At 57.5% G+C, this 22677-nt stretch overlaps 2 protein-coding genes across 3 annotated transcripts; one reads left to right on the top strand and one right to left on the bottom strand.

The window, feature by feature from the left end:
• Positions 1 to 1779: 1779 nt before the first annotated feature.
• UQCR10 (ubiquinol-cytochrome c reductase, complex III subunit X) lies at positions 1780 to 3598 on the bottom strand. The gene is made up of 2 exons (XM_084271838.1): positions 3369 to 3598; positions 1780 to 2058 (listed from the first exon to the last, which is right to left on the bottom strand). Exons 1-2 carry the CDS (start codon positions 3513 to 3515, stop codon positions 2011 to 2013), a joined length of 195 nt encoding a protein of 64 aa, XP_084127964.1. The 5' UTR covers positions 3516 to 3598; the 3' UTR covers positions 1780 to 2010.
• Positions 3564 to 20773, top strand: ZMAT5 (zinc finger matrin-type 5). Of its 2 annotated transcripts, none has more exons than XM_084271836.1 (6): positions 3564 to 3598; positions 8519 to 8772; positions 10214 to 10276; positions 10486 to 10566; positions 16996 to 17107; positions 20565 to 20773. In XM_084271836.1, exons 2-6 carry the CDS (start codon positions 8646 to 8648, stop codon positions 20692 to 20694), a joined length of 513 nt encoding a protein of 170 aa, XP_084127962.1. In that variant the 5' UTR covers positions 3564 to 3598; positions 8519 to 8645; the 3' UTR covers positions 20695 to 20773. The 2 variants fall into 2 exon arrangements, with proteins under 2 accessions (XP_084127962.1, XP_084127963.1); XM_084271837.1 differs by lacking the exon at positions 3564 to 3598 and adding an exon at positions 4888 to 4903.
• Positions 20774 to 22677: the final 1904 nt, after the last annotated feature.

The raw sequence follows: 22677 nt of genomic DNA, 5'->3' as shown, positions 1-22677 counted from the left end.
CACCCGGTTTGTCACCTGCACACAGAGAAGATGAGCAGCAGGTTGTGTGGAAGCCACTGCTCAGGGTGAACTGAGCACTGCAGCAGCGCCCTGGCAATGAGCTCCACAGGCACCTACGTGTTATGCAGAGAGCAGGGACTGCAGCCCTGTGATTCAGCTGCTGCCAGCCAGAGTCCCGTGCTGGGGCCGCTTTCGGAGCGCGCAGAGGCGGCTGCCGCCACCGTGCAAGGAAGATGGAAGTCCTGAGCACTGAGGGATGAGACTCTTCTGCTTACCTGTCCTGGTTTCAGCCAGGATGGAGTTAATGTTCTCTCTGTCAGGAGGTGGAATGCTGTGTTTGGGAGTCAGTGCTGACAGCACATGGATGGTTTTAGTTGCTGCCAAGCAATCAAGGACTTCTCAGTTGTTCATCCTGCCCTGCTAGTGAGAAGGTGGGGGGCACCCAGGGAGCTGGGGCAGGACACAGCAGGGACAGGTGACCCAAACTGGCCAAAGGGGGTATTCCATGCCAGTTATGTCATGTTCAGTGTAAAGGGGACAGTCTGGGTTCAGGACAGCTCTGAGCTGTACAGCCTGAGCTGTGCAGTTCAGTGAGACACTGCATCGTGTAGCACCAGTATATCTATTCTGCTATGAAGTCCTCTTCTTGTTGTGTGCCCCTTTCTTTGCTGTCCCAGTAAATGTCCTTATCCCAGCCCCTGAGGTTTGGGGATGGGGGAATGTGTTTCTTTTTCCTCCCTTCCCCAAACTCCACACACACCCCTTAGAGCAGGAGCAGCTGGCTGGTGCTTGACTCGGTTGGGGCAAAACCACAACAGTATCTGTACTGCCCAAACCCCCCTGACAAGCCCCAGGACAAGGGGTAACTCACTCTGCTCTTCTGTAGCTGCTGTTCTCTGCTCTCAAAGCTTTGCCTGCTACACTGCTGTCTCCTCCTTCCTCGTGCTGTGTTCATCTTCAGCTCTTGCTTCTAAGAAGCTGCACATCCCTGTCACCTGCTCAGCCCAGTGTGAAGCTGCAGGCACGTCAGGGCTGGTGCCAGAGCAGCAGCCTTAGGCTGTGCAAGATTATCCCCAGCAAGCTCCCAGCCCTGCAGATCTCCACTGTGTCTCTAGAGAGCAGAGCTGGGACCAGGGTGAGGAGGGAATCACTCAGCCACGTCACTCCCTGCCCAGGGTTAGTTACACCAAATCGTTCCCCAGGCAGTACCTGAGGAGCCCAGCCCTGGGAAGGAAGATGGGGGCACAGGGGAGGGCCTCCCTGCCAACTGCAGAGCTAAGGGGCTGTGCTCCCTCCTCCTGAGGCAGCTGCAGCCTGAAGAAACCATTCTGCTCCCAAGAATGACACACTCAGCCAGGGTCAGCAGGCCTGAGCTGGGCTGGAAGTGACACATTCTCATTTTCATTAACCTTTCCAGCCCGTGCCCCCAGCAAGAGCTCCCCCAGCAGTGAGACTTCTCACTGGTGCAGAGCTGCTGCATACTGGTGTTGAAGAGGCTGAGAACAGGCAGCCCAGCACCAGAGAGGGGCATGGCTGGAAGTCACTTTTCCTTGGACAAGACTAGAAGGAAGCAGTCAGCTCCTGCTCCACGGCTTGTGGCAGCAGACCACAGCTGCATAACCCTGTTCAAGCCTTTCACACCCTTTTTAGGACGGTCTGGTTTCTTGCAGTGGCTTCACATGAAGGAGCCAGGGTCACAGTTAAACACTGTCTCCTGCCCAAGAAGAAGGTACAAAAGCCAAAAATTATTGACACCAAAGCCAGGTGAACACACAGGAATGAGACATGGACCAAGAAGCTTTTATTTTAACATGGCAAGTTTGAGTACAGCAGCAGAACTCCTTGAGTCCATCTTGGTTTACATCATATCAGTAGGTGGCTGATATGATCTGGCTCGGAGTTGTTCAGTGAGGAATCCCATCTCCCTTCGGATACCAGTGGTTTCAGGAAGCTGAATCCTTCTCTGCAGTGTCCTCTGCCACCCCAGGTTGGATCCTGCTGCTGAGCATTTCACTCTTCATTTCCTTCATACTTGTGCTTGATGTGTTTCCATAGTTTCTGTGCACAAAACAAGGAAAGAAGAAGAATTACCAAAAAACCCCAAACAAAATCCACTCTGCCAGCTTTTCAGCAACCCTGGGATAAAGCTTCACTTTCGAATGAAACCCACATCTGAAACAGGCAACAGCAAGAGGGGAAAGAAGAGTTTGTAAGAAAACACAGCTGCTGCTGCTGTTCTCATTCCCCTGTTGTAGTCTGCACACCAGATTCCTAGGGGTATTGCAGTCATCCTGAGGGGGAAGCTGAGGCAGGCTGGAGAGGGCATTTCTGCTCCTGGAGAAGCAGGGCACGCAGAAGAACCTACTGCTGGCACTGAAATCCATGGGACTGAGGGAAGCACCACACAAGGCATATGCTGTGCTTGCTTTGTTGCAGACAATACTTTTGATCTAAAATTAATTCCACTTTCCAACCCTGCTTGAGGAAACATCAGTGCACGGCTAATTAGGGCCACAATTAAAAGAAAAAAGGAGCTAAGTGCCAAGCTGAAGTTCAGATGTGACTGTACATCAGCTTGTAAGAGACTAGCTGAAAAGGAGGAGCCCAGGCCCTTGCTCTTCACTGTTTCCCCAGCCCAGCCGAGCCCCAGCAGTACCCACGCCGTGCTGCAGGGTGTCAGTTTCCAGCTGGCTCCGTGAGCCGGCGCAGCAGGAGGCCGAAGGGCAGGGACAGGGCAGGGACGGGCTGTCAGGGAAGGGGCAGGGCTGCCCCTTCCCGTGTCCCAGCCGCTACAGCCACCTGGCTGTGCTGGGCGCTCCGGGAAGCCCGAGGCACGGCAGGACCGGGCAGAGAGAGCCCCAAGCTGCGGCCGGGCGTGCGCAGCACCCGCGCTGCGGGACGGGCGCTGGCGGACAGGGCAGCACCTCCCGCCGGGCCTCGGGGCCCTGTGGCACCCGGCCCTGGCGTGGGTCCCGCTCCGGGCCGCTATTAACCCAGCTCAGCTCGGCCTGACCGGCCTCACCCCGCGCCCGGGGTGGCGGAGCTGGCCGGACAGGCGTTCCCCCGCTCAGAGCCGAGGGCTCGGTGCGCCCTGACCACCCCCTTCCCCCCCCGCTACCCTCTGCCCAGCGGCCTTGGCGCCGGAGAAGCCCGAGAACAGGCCGGGGCCATGACTACCCGGGGCCGCGGCGCCCCTACAGCCCGGCCGGCGCTCAGCTCCTGCCCTGTCCCCGGCGTTCGGGCCCCCCCCGGGGGACCCCAGCTCGCTGTTCCGCCGGGGGCGCGGCCCGGGAGCCCGGCGGAGGCCCGAGGCCGGCCTGACCTTCAGGGCCCGGGCGGCCGGGCGGCCCCGCGCCGCCCTGCCTTACCCCCTCGTTGAGGCGCTCGAAGATGGCGTCGGCGCCCTGGTCGAAAGCGCGTTCGAAGACGACGGCGCCCAGGACGATGGTGAGGGCGAAGGTGGAGGTGCGGCGGAACAGCGCGCTGTACGCCCGCCGCAGCAGCACCGCCGCCATCTTCCCCGCCACCTCCGCGCAGGCGCTGCCGGGCGGCAGCTGAGGCTGCCGGGGGATGGAGGCGGAGGCGGCGGCGGCGGGAGGTGAGTGGTGGGACCGGGCGCGGCCGGGACCCGGCCCGCCCCGCGTCTCTTCTTCCCCCCGCTGCGGGTGTTTCTCCCCTGAGGGGAAGTGGGTCCGCAGCGCGGTAGGGGCCCCGCTCCCCCTCGCCGAGTGGGCAGCCCCCCGTCTCCCTCCCTCCCTGCCGGCTGCTCTGGGGCAGCCGCGCCTGGGCGGGCGCGGGAGCTGCCCCTCGCCGGGGCGAGCCGGAGGGGAGAAGAGAAGGGGGGTTTGTGCCCTTCACTCGCGGGGTAACTCGGGTTCCCCTCGCTTGGGCCGGCTGCGGAGGGCAGTAGGGTGCTCAGAGGGCCCTTCCGGAGCCCTTGGGGACGGCGTGTCGAGGCTCCGGGCGGTGGAACTGAAGCGGGAGCACTCCCCGGCCCGCCTGCCGCCCTCCCCGGCCAACCCCTCCGAGAGCAGAGGGGCCCGGGCGGCCCGAGCCGCGGGTGCGGGGCTGGGGAGGGGCAGCAGGCGAGGGGATGGGGTAAGCTTTACATTGAAGCCGCCCCTGGGCAGGGTTCTGCGTTACCCCTCGTTACGGGTCCTCGAGTGACGCTGCCCCGTGTTGCCTCGGCAGGAGCACACACAGTCTGGCTGCACAGTCATCCCTTCGTTTAGGTAGGTTCGGTTCCCTGCTCGCAGTGACTGTAGAGATCCTGGATCTTGGGGTAGGGCAGAGCCTTGGCTATGTGGGAAGAGCCCATGTGGAGGCAGGAAGGTGCTTGAGACACTCCCAGGCCCTGCACGTCCTCTTGTCCCTTCAGCTGCTCCTTGGAAAAGTTCAGTTACCGTTTTTGAAAGTGAAACGCAGGGGATTGTCTTAGAAACATGGAACCATAGAATGGGCAGGGCTGGAAGGGACCTTACATCAAGTTCCAACCCCTCTCACCAGCTCAAGGCCCCATCCAACCCAGCCTTGGACACCTCCAGGGAGGGGACAGCCTGTGCCAGGGCCTCACCATCCTTGTAGTGAAGGTTATTTTCCTAATATCCAATCTAAATCTCCCCCTTTCCAATTTAAAACCATTCCCCCTTGTCCTATCACTCCATGCCCTTCTAAAAAGTCCCTTCCGAGCTTTTGTGTAGGTCCCTTCAGGCACTGGAAGGTGCTATAAGATCTCCATGGAGCCTTCTCTTTTCCAGGCTGGACAAGCCCAACTCTCTCAGCCTGTCTTCAGAGGAGAGATGCTCCAGCTCTCTAGTCATCTTCATGGCTTCCCCTGAACCCATTCCAACAGCTCCACGTCCTTCTTATGTCGGGGACACCAGAGCTGGACACAATACTGCAGGTGAGGTCTCAGGAGAGTGGAGTAGGTTGCCCCTGTGACAGATCTCCCCAGTAGCCTATAAACTGCTGCTGCCAGGATGGCTTCGTGCAGTGATCAGGTTGGTGTTAGTCCTGAATGGAGCCCCAGGTTTACACTGGGCATAACGGGCATCCAAATCCACCCCACTGTCATTGTGAAGGTGCTGGCAGCCTGCCCTGTTCTGCATGTTCCCGTAGAGACATGAGGCACGTTTAAATTGGCAGCAGAGTGTCATAAGCTCGACACTTGGATTTAATTAACTTCCCATCTATCTGGGTACCCAGAGTGGCTGAAACAGCCCCGAGCCTGGGCTGAGAGGAGCGGGAAATTGAGGTCAAGGCCCAGCAGCAATTGTCAGGGTTTGGTGTGGGCAACAGCAGCTACACCCAGACAGAAACACGTCTGCTGTATGCCTGTGTCTGGGTCACCTTCTTCCCTCCGTCTGCGTCTGGGGGAAATCAGGGGAAGAACCCCAGAGACCCCCTAAATAAAATCTGTAGCTGGTAGAGCAGAGTGTTTTGGCAGCAGATTGAGAAGGGGAGAACGTAGGATGGTGCTTTGGAGACCTTGCCTGGAGTTCTACCAAGCACCTCAGCTGGAGGAGCCAGACACCTTCTAGGTGCTTGGAACAGGCTGTTTCTTATAAAACACTGCTCTGAGGGGCTGGCTGCCAGGGATTTATTTGTTAATACTTTTAAGCATCGAGATACAACACAAAGCCCTGCTTTTCTTTTTAAATGATTCTTTTATTTCTTTAATTTGGATTGACGCAGAAAGACTTCTAAGCTGATACAAAGCCTGTCTGAAACCGGCTGGGGCTGCCCGTGGGTGGGGAGGGGGTTGAGGAGGGTGGGTGGGGGGAAGAGTCCATTCGCCTGAATTCAATTGCAAATTAGGGTCTAGAAATGTTGAGAGGAAACACAAGAGCTGAAACGGTTCTTTTATAAAGCAGCTACATTTGCTTTATTTCATAACGACTGCGATGGATTTAATTAGACAACATCCCTGTTTCCAACTAAATAATGCTCTTTGTTTAGGGGCTGAGGCGTTTGGGAGGATGGAAGTAGGTTAGCCAGGCTGCTGGAAGCCAAGCGGCTTTCCTGCCCGACGCACCAGTTCAGCACAAAGCACCGCGGATTGCTGATGCTGCAGAGAGTTGTCAGGATCCAGCCAGGATAATCCACTGAATTCTTAAAAAGCTGGGAAGAAGCGTTGGGAGTAATCCGTGGAGGGGGCGATTTCTGTGCGAGTCTCCTACTCCCCTAATTGCTTTGTTATTATTTTATTATTGTCGTGTTGTTTTTCTGCCGTTCATCCCACCCACACCCCCCCCTGTGATGGGAGTTGCTAGGTGAATTTGGGAGCTGGGGTGTCTCTGGAGCCTGGGATCTGGCTGCCTGAAATCTGTGAGGAGCTCGTTGGGGAAAGGAGGGGGAACGAGCTCCTGCAATTATTGCCGGCGGGGTGATGAAAGGAAAAGTTTGAAATACGATTTCAAAGGCTGGCTGGCTGCTGGGCTTCTGCAGGCACAATTCCCAGGGAGATCTCTGGAAACTTGTGTGGGACCACTGCAGAAGCTCGTTTGTTTTCCCCGTTCGCAGCAGCCGCTTCTGCGGAGATGGGAGCGCAGGAGCCAGCAGCTTGGAGCAGGAAGCTTTTATCTCACCAGAAACTTGGGGTGACTGTGGCATGAGATGCAGAATGGGGGGGGGGGGGGTGATTTCCATGCTGAGCAGCCACAGCAGAGGGTACTAGCGTTCCCTCTGGATCCCAGCAGCCCCACTGCAGTGCAGCAAAGCTGGCTGCAGAACTCTGGGATGATGTAGTGAGCGATGGGAGGAAATTACGGCGGCGTGTTCGTTAGACAGCACTTGGGTTTGGTTTCTTGGGCTGGACCTCGAGCTCTCCAGAGCTGAGTTACACCTTCTGAGCAGGAGCTGGTTCCTGCTGTGTTGGGTTTGGTTTCTTGGGCTGGACCTTGAGCTCTCCAGAGCTGAGTTACACCTTCCGAGCAGGAGCTGGGTCCCACTGTGTTTGCAGTCACATCAGGGAGAGCCAGCTGGCTGAGCAGCACGGCCCACTGGCAAAGTATTTCACCTGAAGAACAGGGAAAGGACCTTGAGATGAAGAGATTTCAAATCCAGCCGAGGCCCCGAACGTTCTACCTGTGGTGGGAGTGTTTGCAAGCTGGTTAAAACAAAATAAAGCCAAAGGTCTTTCCACTGAGTGCAGCGGGATGCAGGTGGAGGAGTCTGTGTCTTCACTGGCACCATAACATGCGGCGTGAGGCCTGAGAGAGGTTTCCAGGGGCTCTGTTGGGAAGCAGCAGCAGTTCTGGGGTGTAGGGGAAGGCAGGGAGCCTGGCACGGTTGCTCATGAGGTGAGGGGATGAGTGGCTGGCAGGAGGCTTGGCAGAACTGCCTTCACTCAGCGCTCGGCTCTGAGGGATCCCCTGTTGCTGCTGCTCTTCCCGCTGATCCCGAGGAGTCGTTGGGGAGGCTGTGATTGATTCCAACCCTGTTTTATTTATGAAATCCTTACTTCTTGTGCTGCTCTCCATGCCATTTTTTAAACACATTTGGCTGTCAAGGTGTCAAAAACTGGAGAATTGCTCTTGGAATTTATCTCCCAGCCCATCCATCTTGGCGTTTATCAGGTACCTTTATATCACTCGGGAGGAAGCTCACAGTTCCCTCTGGGTGTCTGTTGCACCTCCAGCTGGGACAGCTGGTGGGGATGGGGCTGTGCTCCCTCACAAACCCCACCTGCCCCACCAGCACAGACAGAGAGTGCCTGAGTTCTGCCCTGTTACTCCTCAGTACTCCACTGTAGTCTCTGGACCATAAACACGTGGTGAAACCCCTCTGCCCTGCGGGAGGAGAAGGACCAGGCATCTTCAGGATGTTTTCAGTGGCTGTGGTTGGGGGTTCAGTTCTTTCCTCCTGGCTGAGAGGCTGTTCCATCCAGGTTATTGCCAGCACTGCACATGATGAGCAGGCACATCTCGCTGCTGTAGGCTGGGGAGGATGAGGAGGGGGGTCCTTGAGGCACAGGGGTGGCAGGTGAACCGAACAAAATGTTATGTCTGTTGACTGTTGCACAGCTTCTTTCTTGCAGCCCAGGTGGAATCAGCTGGTTTGTCATTTTTCAGGAGCTCCTGAGTTTCTTCCTTACCTTGTAGTGATGGACCTGGGGGAGTTTCCTTCCTCTTTGATGGCAGCTTGCGGAGGTTGCCTGTGGTCGGGAATGAAGTCCTGGAGCCCCAGGTGGAGGCTGTGGATGGACCTCTAGTTCCTTCAGTTGGAACAGTGGACAGTTTCTGCTCCTGGCTCGGGTGGTGTCTGGGAGCTGCTGGCTCTCCAGGATCTCTGATTTGGGTGATCTGAACTCCAGCATGTTGAGGGAGGGAGAATCCTTTTGGCAGAGCTGTTGTTCCTGTGGGTTACAGGGGTGAGAAGTGGAGAACCGAGCCTCCCCTCCCATGTGCATGCAGCGGGTGCTCCCTCACCAGCCTCTGATGGACAAGAATATATGCTGCTGGGTCTCACCTCTTTCTCTGTCTGCCAACCCTAAATGATTTGAGCTCTTCTCTTTTAGAAACAGGCACTGTAAATCTTGGATCCTTTGGCCTGTGCTCCTCCATCCCCAGGGCTGGCATGGCTGGGCGCCGAGGATCTGCCTGATGGTTCCCGTGCTGTGCTGATGCTGCTCTGCCAGAAGAGAGATGGGGAAAAGGTACTTCTGTGACTACTGTGACAGGTCCTTTCAGGACAACCTTCACAACAGGAAGAAGCACCTCAACGGGGTACAGCATCTCAGGGCTAAGAGAGTCTGGTACGACTTATTTCGAGGTGGGTACTGCCAACTGTCTGCTGCTCCCTTCCTGGGACTAGGGAGGGGATGGATGAGCTGTGGGATGAGGGAGTAGATAAATCAGCGCTGATGATTTATGTTCAGATTGTCTGTGGCAGTAGATTCTGGACTTGACATGTCAAGAGGTCGCAGAGGCAAAACCCTCACGTGGCTGGTTGTGGGGAGGGGAAACTGCTGGTGTCAGCTGGGACTTGAAATGAGGTGGAAGAGAGAGCAGGGTGTTGTCTCTGGGAATGAGAGCTGCAGGTTAAGCTCTTGGCATTGTGGGCAGATGCTGGTTCTGAGGGTGGCCATGGGAAAGGCTGAGGATGCCACTGCTTGACTGGAGATCCCAGGAGGGTGAGAGGGCTGGGGAAGCAGCTCAAAGCCCACTGTGCTCAAGCCTGTTTTAACTGAGGCCGGGAGGCAGAGCCGGAGGGCTAGGTGCTTGGCAGGGGAGGGATTGGAGTTCAGGGGCTGGAGGCTGTGTGCTGGAGGAAAGCCCTGTGTCCTCTGCCTCTTCTCCCCTGGCTCACCACACAGTTCCATGGTTTTAGTCCCAGCCTGAGGAATGCGGTGGGAATGCATGCCCAGGGTCCTGAGAGCAGGACTCTCCTTTGGCAGGAGCAGAGACTTAGTTTGGGTTAAACTGAGTGTGAAGCAGTTGCCTGTATGTTCCTGTCCTTCCTCCTGGTTCCTCAGGATCGGGAGTTGTCAGAGTGTCTGTCTCCAGGACAGTCAGGGGAGGAATACCCAGAGGAGCTCTCAGCTCTGCTTAACCATCCATGGAAGCTGGAAAGGTTCTCACTGGACCAGCAGCCCCAGCCCAGTTCTAGCCGGGCCGGTGATGGTGAGGCAGGTTACCTCGTGCTTTTCTCCTCACCAGGCTGAAAACCATGCTTCCCCTCTGAATGGTACAATTCCTCATCCCATCCCTGATTAGGGGGCTCACCTCCTCCTGTCTCCAGGCTCTGTGTCTTGGCATGAGCCAATTCCTCCACAGTCTAGGAGCTGCTGGATCACTGGGGCTCATTTACCCCAGGGCATCCCCGGGATGTGAGGGACCATTTCAGCCATGTCCACTCAGACTCAGCACAGGGTCCTGTGTGCCCTCATCCAGAGCTTTTTCCAAAAGCTCTGTGCCTCTGCCTACTCTCCCTGTGCTGCACAGAAGTGCTGCAGAGTCCTCACTTCTCTGCTGTGCTGCTTCTCCCTTACTGGGAGAAAAAAAACCCTGAAGCAGAAAGCGGAGGAGGTGATATTTGCAAGCCAGCAGAAAGCTGCCAAGAGGGACTGTTCTCTGTCAGCTTATGGCTTAAATTCCCAGTTGTCCTGTAAAATGGTTTCCCACTGGACAGCTGACCTGCCTGGGGCCACAATGCCATGGTGGGGTATTGCTGCACGGGAGATCTTTACCCTGCTTTGTCCTGTCTCCCCTAGATGCTGCTGCTATCCTGCAAGAGGAGCAAACCAAGAAACCCTGTCGGAAATTCCTGCAAACAGGTGAGTCCTCCTGAGGCAGAAACCACTGCCTGAGCACTGAGGCCCCTCCACAGAGCCCCACTCTGGGGGTCTGTCTGGGAGCGATGGGCTTGGAGCCGCGTGTCCAGCGTGCGGGTGTGAGGGATCAGTGGTGGGTTTGCACATGTGTTGCCAAGGGAGGGGGACCTTGTGCATGTGGTTCTCACAGAGCAACGTGCCCTTTGTTCCAGGCCAGTGTGATTTTGGGTCCAACTGCAGATTTTCCCACATGACAGAGCAGGACCTGGAGAAGCTGAGTGCCCAAGTGCAAGGTGAGTCCTCCAACGAGAAGGCGTTTGGGGTGCTCAGAGGAGGGGGAGTTGCTGTGGGAGCCGAGGGCCGCACAGGGCACAGGAGGGGCTGTGTGGTGCAAGCCTGTGGTCCTGTGCTGCCTGCATGCTGCACTTGGATCCCTTCTGCCTGCCTCCTGCTGCCGTGTCAGCCTGTAGCACAGCTCTAAGTGTTGCAGTTTGTCAGATCTTTGTGCTCCTGATCTGCTGGCGCAGACACAAACGGAGAGCTGAGCAGTGCTGGTGGTACTTAGCAGCACGGGGCTGAAGCAGAGTGGGCTTTCTGAGCCCTCGGGGTTTTGTTCAGTCAGGGAATAAAACCTGTCAGCAGCAGAGGGCACTGGTACATCATTTCCCCTTGAATTTATGGATTTGATTTCCCCCCACCATCTCTGCTTATTACCAGGCTGCTGCTGCTTCCACTCTTGGGAAGAGCGAGCCTGCTGTCGGTTGGGTTGTCCCAAGGAGAGGACATGGGGTCTTGGAGCCAGAAGTGGACAAACAGAAGTTTGAGCAGAGGGTGAATGGCAGCTGCTCCCCTGCCATGTGTTTTTGGAGCTGTTTTGAACTTCTTCAGTCTGGGGATATTGCCTCCTTGCCCTGAAAGGGGTGGCAGCTCTGATTTCAGCCAGGATTCATGACTTTGGTGGTTAGAGAAAATGTGAGCAAGGTGTCAGCGAGAATTTGTGGAGCACTTGAGGTTTCTGCTGGAGATTGTCTCATCGCAACCCTCCCTTGCTCAAGGTGGGGGAATCAAGAGGGGGCTGCCCAGGGCCACGTCTAGTTGGGTTTTGAGTGTTTCCAAGAGTGAAGACTACAACCTCTGTGGGGAACCCCTGTGGTCTTTGCCCACATTTGCAATAAACACGTGTTCATTTTTGCAGCTAAGTGGAAATTCCTGTATTTCTCCTTGTGCCTGGCATCTTTTGTCCTTTTCCTGGATACCATTAGGCTGAGTCAGCCTCCATCATCTCCACTCTGGGACACTCAGACACCTGGATACAATCCCCCCCCACTCTTTTAGCATTCCCATGTGCAGGCTGAGCAGCCTTAACTCCCTCAACCTCTCTTCAGAGGTCCCTTCATCGCCCTTGGGGCCCTTTGCTGGACTCTCTCCAGTACATCCCCATCTCTGGTGGTACTGGGAGCACAGCATTGGACGTAGCCCTCAGCTGTGTCCCCACCAGTGTGGAACAGAGAGGAAGGATCACTTCCTCGACCTCCTGGCAGCGCTCTTCCTAAGGCAGCCTGCCTTCCCAGCAGATCTTGTGCCCACACTGCTAGCTGAAGCCAACTGTTGTTTTGCCAATAGTCTGGCAAAACCAGGCGTAAGTGTTGAAAGTGTGTGGGTGAGTGCCATGAGATTTGGGGGGGTGCGTGGGGGAGAGACTCTCCCCTGGCCTTCTGAGGGATCAGACTTGGGGCGGCGGGGCTCTGCGCAGCCCGGGGAGCTGGGGGGGGAAGGCAGGCACTACAGAGCTATTCCAGTCCTCGCTGCTGCTGAGTCAGTCTGTGAGTCCCCGAGGTGACTGTGTGAATCAATCGCTGTACAACGCTGGCAGTCAATAAAACCCATCTCCTCGGGCTGCACAGGAGCTGGAGAGCTCCAGCCAGCCCTTCTCGGAGCGGCAGCCGTGCTCCCCTTGCCCTCTGCCAGCCCTGAACCTCTCCCCGACCCCAACCCTTCTCCTCTTGGGGTTTTAGTGCTGGGCTCCCCAGAGGTGCTGTAGGATGTCAGTCTGTTGGCGGGAACCTGTAGCGTTTCCAGTCATCGAAGGCTGTTTATTACAGGGAAGTGAAAGCTCTTTGGAGCAGAGCAGAGCTGCAGGGGAAGGCTGGCAAGCTCCCCTCTGCTCGGGCAGGTTTCTTTGCCAATTACACTTGTTATTGAGTATTGACTTCTGTCAGATGGGTCAGGTGTAAGTGGAGAATTGGCTAGCGAGAGAGACGATTCCTGGGAGATTACTTGGAAACCTTGCATTTGTATTACCAAGTCAAACACTTAATTAAACAATTAGACTTAAAGGAGCGATGGCCAGGGGACAGCGGGGTGCCTTGTCCTTGGCCGTGCTGCTCTACCACGAATGCCTGGCTGTGGAGTTCAGTCCTGCTCGCCCCGCTCGTGGTGCTGCTCCATGGGAATCCTGCGTGAGCCCAGCGAGCAGGATCAGCAGTTTAGACTCTAAATCTGAGCAGTTGAGCCCACAGAGAGCTTGGAGGAGAGAGCTCAGCGGGCCTTGGTGGAGAACAGACCATCCAGAACACAGTACGCTGGATGGAAGGAGCAGCTGCAAAAGCCAAACCGTTGTTCATTGTGTCCTGGGGGGGTTTTCCCCACTCCTGAGGCTCCTGAAGCATCAGTGTCTCGGATGATGTGGCTTCAGGTGGGGTTTAAGGCCAGCTTGAGTGATGACAGGTGGGACCACAGAGTGCATGAGCCCAGACCTGGGTAGTGTGTCTGTCAGGAATGTCCCTGTGTACATCAGCACCCAGTCCTGGTGTCTGTGTGCTGTGAGGCACCGCGGGCCGCAGCGGGGAGGTAACGCGGTGCCGGCTGGAGCAGCGGCCCGGATCAGGCTCCGCTCACCGAGTTGTCAGTGTCTGCAGAGATTTCCTGTCTGAACCCTCAGCATCTGGGAGAATTTGACAGGCTTGGAGCCAGCGGGGGGTCAGGGCTTTGAGATGAGCTGGGAGGCTGGAAGCTCCAGAGCCCTCTCCCCCTGGTGTGCAGAGCTTTGCCTGATGGCTGGAGGTGCCCACGCTCTGGCTGCGGTGGGGTGAGTGTGGCTGGTCTCTTGGTGGGTCTATGGCGCTGCTGAGCTGGGCTTCCGTGGGCTCTGGTGCGCAGGCAGAGCGGCAGAGGAGCTGTCAGACCTGGTTGTCTCCCCTTGTCTGGGGACAGATGCTTCAGGAAAAGGTGCCAAGAGGTGCTGTCAGGCAGCAGTGTAGCCCAGCACCCCCCATGTGCAAGGGTGGCCGTGTGTCCTACCTTCACCAAAGCCTTTTCTGCTGGTGCTGCCTTTGTCCTGGAATACTGAACCTGTCCCTGAATCCCTGCTGAGCATTCAGCCATTCTGTGCCATCAAGGTTCCCTTGCCAGCCATGCACCTTTACTTCAGCCAAAGGAAACATTACATTATCCTCAACCTTCAGCCTTTGTGGGGCAGGGAATTCACCCTGCCACTTGTATTAAGCCTTGTGGGGTAATTTCTGGACGATTCACTGCTCTGTGAGAGCTGAGAGTGTGTCCTGGTTTGGCTCCAGCATCGCTGCACCCCGTAGAATATACTCATCAAGAAGCAACAGTTTCCACCTTGAGCAAGGAGGGAGGCTTATTCCCAGCTGTTACCGCATCAAAGCATTAGCCTTCTGCATCTGCTGCATCATTCATCAGCGAGACACTTCCAGGCTGTCATTTTAAGTACAGTCATGTCAGGAGAAGTCACTGTCAAATTGCTATCTTCTTGCTTAAAGTTATTGGCTCCCCGCTAATCTGCGTCACTTCTGCTGGCAGTATTGACACAACCCGGCCTCTCCGGTGAGCTCCGGAGCCAGAGCTGTGAGGAGGGGCACAGCTGGGGGAGTGTTTGCAGTTGTATTCCTGTGATGGAAGGACCAGGAGCGGCCCCAGCTGGGGGTGATTGTAGTCAACTGGTTTAACTTGGCGATGAGCAGGGGAAGGAGCGTCCTCGCGGTGGGCTGCCCGCTTCGTATGCCGCTCGTTATCGTAGGGCCTCGTCAACCTCATCTCACAGCCACAGCGTGCTGCTGTTCCCCTGCTCTGGAGGAGTTTTGGGCTGCCACATCCCCCTGCCCAGGGAGGGGGTGGGTAAATCTCTGCTGGGTACTGGTGGTTGTGTCTCACATGCGGGGGTGCCTCACTCGGGAAGAAAAGTCACGCTAAAAGTTGCATGGGGAGAGAAGATAAATCTGCACTCCCGCCCTGGCATCATTAGAGAGGCATTTCATGACTACAGACGTGCTTTTAATTGGCTGTAATTAGAGTTTGAAGCAAACACCCCAGTGAGAAGGAGGGGGGGAAGCACCTTCACACCTGGCTGGCTGACTGCACGGCCGCATATGAGCAGTAGGGGCTGGCGATGGTGTTTCAGAGCTGCACCTTGGAATACTTGTTGACATTCTGGGGGTATTTCCAAACTCATGGTGGTTTTGGTGGTCCTTGGATGGGGGGGGGGTTGTTCTTCAGAGGGAGACAAGGTGAATGATCAGCAGGGTGGACAGAGCCTGTACCTGCTGCCTTATTTCTCAGCCTGAGGGGGCTGGAGAGCTTTGGAGCAGTACCTCATGGAGTTGCATGGTGGGGAAGCTGGCTGGATGTCTTTCTGAGTTGGACACCTGGGGCCTCAATTAGCCCAGCGTGATCCTGGAGATGTTCCACTGCAGCCAGTGGGCTTTTCTGGGTGAGAGAGCGAGTTGTGGCTGCTCCGAGTCCGTGGGCTCCCACCTGTAGCTGGCGTGGTGCTTTGGGGTCCCTGCTCTAAGCAGAGAGGCTTCCACAGTTACCGGCCCAATCTGCATTGGGGTGGGATGAAACAGCAATCTTGGGGGTCAGCAGAGGTGGGGGGAGTTCTCTCTCTCTCTAATTTTCCTCCCAGCCTCATCCAATCCTCTCACAAACAATCAGCAAGGCAGGACTGAGGGACAAGGTCTGACCTGGGAGCTGGATTCACATTTCCCCAGCCCCCCAGGCCGAGCTTGTTGCCTCCCCAACGCCCTCCCCTTGGCCAGGCTGTGGGCTTGGCCCCAGCAGCTCTGCTGCTGCCCCGCTCCTCCGAAGCAGCTGTAGGTGACTTGCAGGGTCCCGTCTCCAGCCGCATCCTTATCGCCGGGTTGCAGAGCAGCACCTGGGCATCAGGACCACAGCAGGCTGCCTTTGTGGTGGCAGCGAGTGCACCGCCACTCCTCCCAGCAGCAGCAGATGAAAAGGCTGGATGACAAATTATCCATCTCCGGCTGCTCATTGTGTAGCACGTTTCTGCCATCCTTATTAATATTCAACAGGCAGATGAATAATTGGTTGCCACCACCAGGATGAAGTGATCCTTCACTCTGCCCAGGCAATATTAATTTCACACCCTGTCTGGAAATGTATAATATTTTCCTTAAACGTGTGACATATGGTGGGTAGGTGTGGAGCCGGCTCCCGGCGGGTTCGGCTGCAGGTGGCTGCCGCCGGCGTGGAACTGAGGGTGGGCTGATCTCTGAATGGGATCAGGGCTTGTCCCCAGAGGGGCTGAGGAGCAGGGCAAAGGGGAACGACACGCAGCTGCTTTGGCTGCCTAAATATCGGTGGTTTGTTCTCCGAAGTGTCGCGGTCCCTCCTCTGTCGGGTGGGAACTTTCCACTGGGCTGGAGACCTCAGATGCTCCGAGCATGTCCTCAGCCCTGACGTGCTGTCGGGAGCGTGGCTGTGCCTTTCGTGTCAAGGACTCCTGCTAGACCCTGTTCTCCTGCTTAGTCACTTTGTCACCGAGGAGCTTTACTAACTGGGCAGCTGTGGATTTCTGCCCAGTGGGAGGGACTGGTGAGTGCTGGGCTGTCCTGCCGGTGCTGAGCCCTCCTGCCTAGTGAGGACAAGTGCTGCAGGATGGGGGGCCTGCTGGCATTTGCCCCACACAACCCCCTGGGGTGATGGAGGGCCTGAAAGATTGGAAGGACCTCAGGCTGTGCCCGCCTCTTGGTAGACACCAGAGGTTTTGCACAATCACAGCTTGAGGGGGTTGGAAGGGACCTCCCATCCCTAACTTGCCCGAGACAGCACAGGAACTTGTTCCCCTCCCTCCACTGTGCTCTGCTCTGAGTTTGCACCTAGGCTGAGTGAGGCTGGTGACAACCTCCTGCCCGTCTCCGCAGGGGCTGGGGATGCATCATGCAGCGTGTGCCTTAACCGGGGCTGACAGCAGCTCTGAAGTCCCGTCCCCGGGTCGTAGGCGCACGCTGAACCTTTCAGACTCCTGTGGGCTGCCAAGTCTGCATCGATCCGGACAGACGTCCCTGTCACTCCCACCTCACCGGGCAGAGGTGGCTGAGTCCCTCCTGCCAGTTGGAGGGACACGTCGCTGGAAGAGGCTCAGGGCTCGGGGCCAGTGGAGGCTGTTTCAGGCGAGGATGAGGACGATCTACCCTAGGGGGAGATGTCAGGCTCCCCTCAGCTAAGTGCTCACTGGCTTGGTTCTTGTTCCCGGCTCTGTCTGCTGGAGCTGTCACCAGTGAGGAGGCCAAGCGTCAGATGGACGGTGGTGGAGGAGGAGGGGCTGCCACAGGCAAACTGCGAACTCTCCACCGTAAGAAACTCTGCAGGGTAATGAGCAGCGGGTTTAATGGAGTGAGGGGAGAAAGGACTGCAGCATGAGTGTCTGATAGCCTGCTCTGTCTGTCTCTCTCAACTAGGGGAGCGGAGATCGAAGGAGCTGCAGCAGGAGGGAGCAGATGTCCCGCCCGGCACCATCGAGGACTGGCTGGAGAAGAGAGCAAAGAGACTGAGCGCGGCTCAGAGTAACAGGTACCGGCGGCTGCGGAGGGTCCGGGTGAGGACTGGCCACTGCGCCTGTCCCGCACCGTGCCGGGGGCACCCCACAAGAGGGGTGTGGAGTGGGGCAGGAGAAGGTGCAGGTGATCAGAAGTCCCAACTCGATGGGACCCCCTGAGCTGCCATTGACACCCTGCCAGCGCTGCACACCTGCTCCTGGCACACGTGTGTGGATCCGGGCGTGCATGCTGGCATCAGGGGTGCATGCACGTGTTCCCCCCAGGGGATGAGCCAAGCCTGGCTGCTTCCCTGGGGGAGGCAAGCAGAGGGGTGGTCCCATGCTCTCAGTGGGGACACGGCTGGAAGGACAGAGGAGTTCAGTGGCAGGAGCCTGGTCTCATCTGTTGACAGCTTCCCAATCTTTGCCTGTCCTGTCAGCACGTCTCTGCCAGTCCCTGCCAGTGAGAGGGTAGAATGAGCTTCTCCTCACAGCATCCATTCAGATTTGGGTGCCTGTGGGCGCCTGCTGCTTCCCTGCTCACCTGACTGTGCCGCAGGCTAAATTGGATGATATTTGGGCAGGTGCCAAATCGCTCTTTTGTTCTTTTTTTCCTGCCTGCTCCTGTCCTCTCCGTGTTTGGTCTGGGCAGGATCTTCCTCCTGGTTCTTGTCTGGGCTTGTTGCTCCCTGTTGGCTCCATCCGGCAGCTTGGCTGCCCTCAGGCTGGCAGTACCCTTCCCAGCCCCATTCTGCTTGTCCTGCCCACGGATCCCTTGACCTTGGGGTAGATCATCTCTTCCAGAAGAGAGACCCATCGCTGCACGCAGCAGAATTGCCAGACCTCTACAACCACTTGGTCCCTGCTCCCTCCAGAGCAGCACGAGACGTGACATTTGTGGGTTTGTGGAACCCTACCTGGTCTCTCTGCCCCTGCCAGCCCAGAACCCACCTGCTACAGTAACGAAACACCAGCTCTTCAAAACTGCTCTTCCTCTCCCTGGCCTCAACAATGCTTGTCCCTGTCATCTCTCTTCTCGGATGCTCTCCAGCCCCAGCCTTGCCCTTCTGAGCAACTCTGTGTTTTGCCTTGTCTGCCAGTGGAATCATTCCACGTTGTGAGGACAGAGGAGCTGCTTTAGGCAGGTCCCTGTGCTTCTAGTGCCTGGGGAACCTGTGTTCCTTCTGAAAATGCTTCAAGCGATGAGGAGCTCCCTCTCCCTCCTGTGGTTACAGACCTCTAGGTCCCTGAAACGTGGCAGAATTTCTGGCAGAGTGTAACAGGGCCTTGGGGAATTAGTGGGTTTGGATGATGATCTGCCCAAGGGCTGCCTCTCCTGGCTGGCCATGTCTGTAGAGTCCACACAGAGCAGAAAGGAACGTGCTCTCAAGGGCAGCCGTCTCCAAAAGGAGATGCTGGAGACACAGCTCCACTTTGTGTCCTCTCTGTCAGCACCGAGGAGGAAGGAATCAAGCTCAGATGGAAGCATGATCCCCCCCCCACAAAGTGTGCTGGGAGGTTCTTGCTGTGTTACAGCCTCAGCCCGTGAGTGCAGCTGGGTTTCTGCCTCTGCCTTGCTGGGGGCTTTCCTAGCAGGATGCCTGGTGTGTGATCACAGGTGGAGCTGCTGCCCCGCAGCCTCCAAGCACTCCACAGCACAAAGAAGTGCCGGACTAGAAGCAGCCTTGACCAAAGGGCAGCACTTTCTGCAGGGCAGTGACTGGAGCAGCGTCTCCTCCTGGCCATCACCTGAATGAGCCCCCAGGATGGAACATTGCCACGCTGCTGCCCCCAGCCAGCTGCTTTCCCAGCCCGGCTGGGCCCAAGGGCACCGTCTTCCTCTGGAAGCCTCCGCTTGACGCGGCTTTGCGCAGCCACGCCGTGCCGGTGCCTTCCGGAGAGCTGGGGTGGAGTTGGCCGGGTCTGTGTGGTTCTCTCAGCAGTGGAGCTCTGCCAGGGCCCTCATTGATTTTTAACCCCGTTTCCAAAGGACGCAGCGCGTGTCGGTGCACGTGAGCGCGCTGCCGCCCTCACTGCTGCGGGGCCCCTGCTGGCACCCAGCACAAGGGGGTCTGGGGCCTCCAGGACAGTGAGGTCCCGTGAGGTCCCATGAGGTCCCACATCCCCGAAACCAACTGGAGCAGAGCGGCCCCGTTAATGCCTTTGGAAGGGCAATATTCTTCACCCTTGCTAGACAGCGGAGGAGCCAGGTGGGGCTGCTGTGATGAAGGGCCCAGCTGTAGGGAAACCTTGGATGGCTCTTGTATCTCAGGAGACCCTGGGGAATTGTGTACCCAGACAGCATCCTCCCTATCGATCAGCCCTGCCGCTCACACAGCGGCTCGTTAGCTGATGGCCGTGCCGTTCCACCCTGCAGCACGCCTCGTCCTGCTCCCCACCCTCCTGCAGGGGCTCCCCAGCCTGTGAGAGCAACAGTGCCTGCCCATAACCAAAAAATACCCCATACTCCTGCCCAGGAGGGGCTTGGTGTGTGTCCCTCCAGCCCTGGCTCATCCTCAGCTCTGAAGAATCCTCGCTGAGGGCAGAAGCATTTGCCCAGATGACTTTGCTCTGTGCTAGTTGCCTAGAAAACACTGCGCTCGACGTCTGGAGCTGGCGCTTGGCCACGTCGTGGGCCCTGCAGGGAGAGAGGAGGGTGCTGCTTCTCTGGAGCATTATGTAAAGGAGTTTGATTAGATTCCTCCTGGCATAACAATTAAAAAGATTCATCAGGATCAGAGGTAGAGGCCTGAGAAGCTGGAAGGCTGCTGTCAGGGCTTGTGCTAAAGAAAGATGAGTTTCCTGCTCGCAGGAATTAATGGGAAAGGTGTGTTCCCTGCAAATTTAAACCTGCCCTGGCCAAGCACCTTCTTCAGCTGGAGGGAGATGAGGGAGCAGCGCTGCTTCTTCCTGCACTTCTTCAGTCAGATGTGCTGTTTGCAGCAGCCTCGGACTTGAGCGAGAGAGACGGGAGACAAAGTGTCTCCCGGGCTGCGGCGGGAGGAGGCGGCCTGTTCCCTCTGCTGAAGGGTGCTTCTCTGCAAACACCCCGTCGTTCTGGCAGCTTCCCCATTTCCGAGGGGTCCTTGTCCTTTGGGAAGCGCCCAGCTGGCTGGGATTCAGCTGCTCGGGAAGAAACACCTGCTGATTTTGTTCATTCTTCTCCAAACTCAGCTGGGTGAAGAGCGGGGAGCAGCTGGGGCTGGGAGGGATGGGGCCAGCCCCACTCCCTGCACCTGGGGCTGCCGCTGCCCTTCTGGGGGGGCTGCACCCACTTTTCCCCCCTCCCCAGACCCCTTACCTGAGTGCTCCCGCCTACGTTAGTGCTCAAATGGGCTGGGGGGCGGGTTACAGAGGTACCAGCCTGTTGATAACCAACCCCCCTTTTGCTGGACCCCCCCTCTTTGGGAGGCTAGCGGAGGGGGCACTGGGAAGCTCAGCCCTTAAGCAGTGCCCGGCCCCGTCTCACCTCTGCCCCTTCTACCTCCACAGTGCTCTGCCTGAGAAACCAGCGCCCTTCCAGTACCCGCCAGGCTGGCCACCAGTGCAGGAGCTGCCCCCGTCCCTGCAGGCCCCCCCGCCTGGAGGGTGGCCAGTTCCCCCCGGCCTGCAGTGGGGCTGACACGGACTCTTCCTCGCCTGCTCTGAGAAAGGGCAGGATTATTTACACACACTTTGATACCAATAAAAGCCTTTCCCCCTCCCGAGCTGCAGCCCTGTGTTATCTCGCCTGGCAGCCTCCCGTGGGTGGGTGGTTGTCTCCTGCTTCTCTCCTGCCTCTAGAATGGGGTCCTGTGCTCAGCAGAGCTTCATCCCACTGCACAGGGGCTGTCACCTGGAACAGACACCCCCCATTCCCCGGGGCAGGATCCATCCCTTCGGTGCACTGCTGTGCTGCGCCCTGCACTGTGGCTGATCCAGGCCAGGGAAGGCAGCTGAAACCAGGCTTTTCAGCCTGATGTTTAATATTTCCTCCAGGGTTTATGACTTCTGTTTGCTTCTGTTCGGCTCAGCGTGTCAAACTGCTTTGGTCCAGGTGCCAGAGCTCCTAATGAAGAGCTTGGGGAGCTCCTGCAAGCCCTCTGCTCCCGTGATGCCGAGGGTGAGACACAAGGAAGAGATAAAATACCCCGAGGTTTCCCCTTCTCTGGGAAGCAAAGCAAATGGGGTGGGAGCCAGCACGGCACGTACCTCCCCGGGTCCCTCCCTGCCCTAGGAGCTGCCAGGACGGAGTGCACTGGGACCCTGAGCTGGGAAGTGGCAAGGAGGGACTCCACAGCCCCCCTGCTCACTGCAGGGCTGCTTTGGGAGCTGAGGGCCAGGGCGGTGCAGCCTGCCTGCCTCCTGCTTCTCTTCACTGCTCTGGAGAAGACCCTTGGGGTGCTTTTAGGGCGCAGCTTTGGTGCGGCTGAGCCCTGGCAGCAGGTCTGTCCAGGCTGGCTGCACCCCTTGCCAGCGCATTCCAGGTTTGGCTGTGCATGGAGGCCGTAGGGCCAGATTCGTGAAGAGCACAGGCAGAGCCAGCTGCCTTTGGCCAAATCCTGCCTGGGCCATGCTGATGTTCCACTGCCTGGGATGGAGCTGTGCTCCTGCCTTGGGACGTGCCGGCAGGTGGTTGTGGGGAGCACGAGTACGCCCTGACCTGCCACACAAAACCAGCCTCAGCCTGAGGCTGGTTGAGCTTTAAACCAAGCTGAAAGGGTGGTTTTCTCCTTCTTGCTGGGCTGTGATTGCACTGCTGAGCTCTGGGCTCGTCAGCCTTTGGAGAGCAGGAGCCCAGGGCTTGGGCTCGGAGGATGAAGCATGAGCCCCATTCCCCATCCTTGCCTGCCATCACAGGAGCCAACATGTGCAGGTAGACAAGAGCACCCATTGGGGCGCTGTGGGGTACATGGGAGGTGCAGAGTGCAGGACCTGAGGGGACCCGGAGGGGCTGCAGGATGCTCTGGAGCCAGGGTGCAACCTCCAGGCTCTGCTCTCGGCCATTGCAGGAGCAGCTTGGGCTGCTCTCTCCAACGTGCTTTGATGTGATCCCTGCGCCCCCCAGCATGGTGCAGGGGAGAGCCCCAGGGGGCCAGGGGCTGCTGGGTGGGGGGCTCAGCCCATCACTGCTCTGCTGATTTCAGAGAATGACAAAGGGCTTCATTCCAAATCTGGTCATGGCCATGAGCATAGGCAGCTCCCCAAGAAGGCCACATCTGCCAGTGGTGGCAAATCAGAGACCGGCCTCTCCCACAGACACCTTGAGGACGAAGCCTGTGCCGGTTGTTTTGCAGGCAGTTGGCATCAGTTCCTCACCCGTGTTCTGAGATGTTTCATTAGCCCCCAGGTCCCCTCCCTGCTCCATGTGCTCCCATCCCGCGGTGTTTCGGAGCATCCCCAGGAGGGTGTTTGGTCTGGGGGGTGTTGCTTTACCCAGCACTCCCAGATCCAGCTTAAATTCGGTGGAGAAACACATCTCCAGCCAAGCAGGCTGGAGCATCGGGGCTGGGTGAGCTGCAAAACGACCAGCAAAGGAGAATCCCAGTGTAAGACACAGGCACAGCCACAGCCCCTCCACGCTTCTCCCCGCAGCCTCCGACGCCAAAACTCCCAGTGAAGCCTG

The sequence above is a fragment of the Gallinula chloropus genome (genome assembly GCF_964237585.1).
Source record: "Gallinula chloropus genome assembly, chromosome: 17".
NCBI classification, from domain to species: Eukaryota; Metazoa; Chordata; class Aves; order Gruiformes; family Rallidae; genus Gallinula; species Gallinula chloropus.
The sequence above is the reverse complement of the archived record's forward strand: the minus strand, read 5'-3'. Positions and strand labels throughout refer to the sequence as shown.

Bases quoted from the DNA above. Each gene is read 5' to 3' on its own strand.
- ZMAT5 (XM_084271836.1), top strand. From the start codon at position 8,646: ATGGGGAAAAGGTACTTCTGTGACTACTGTGACAGGTCCTTTCAGGAC. The intron at 10,277-10,485 runs GTGAGTCCTCCT...CCTTTGTTCCAG, and splicing joins TCGGAAATTCCTGCAAACAG to GCCAGTGTGATTTTGGGTCC. The intron at 17,108-20,564 runs GTACCGGCGGCT...CTACCTCCACAG, and splicing joins AGCGCGGCTCAGAGTAACAG to TGCTCTGCCTGAGAAACCAG.
- UQCR10 (XM_084271838.1), bottom strand. From the start codon at position 3,515: ATGGCGGCGGTGCTGCTGCGGCGGGCGTACAGCGCGCTGTTCCGCCGC. The intron at 2,059-3,368 runs GTAAGGCAGGGC...TTTTGTGCACAG, and splicing joins TCGAGCGCCTCAACGAGGGG to AAACTATGGAAACACATCAA.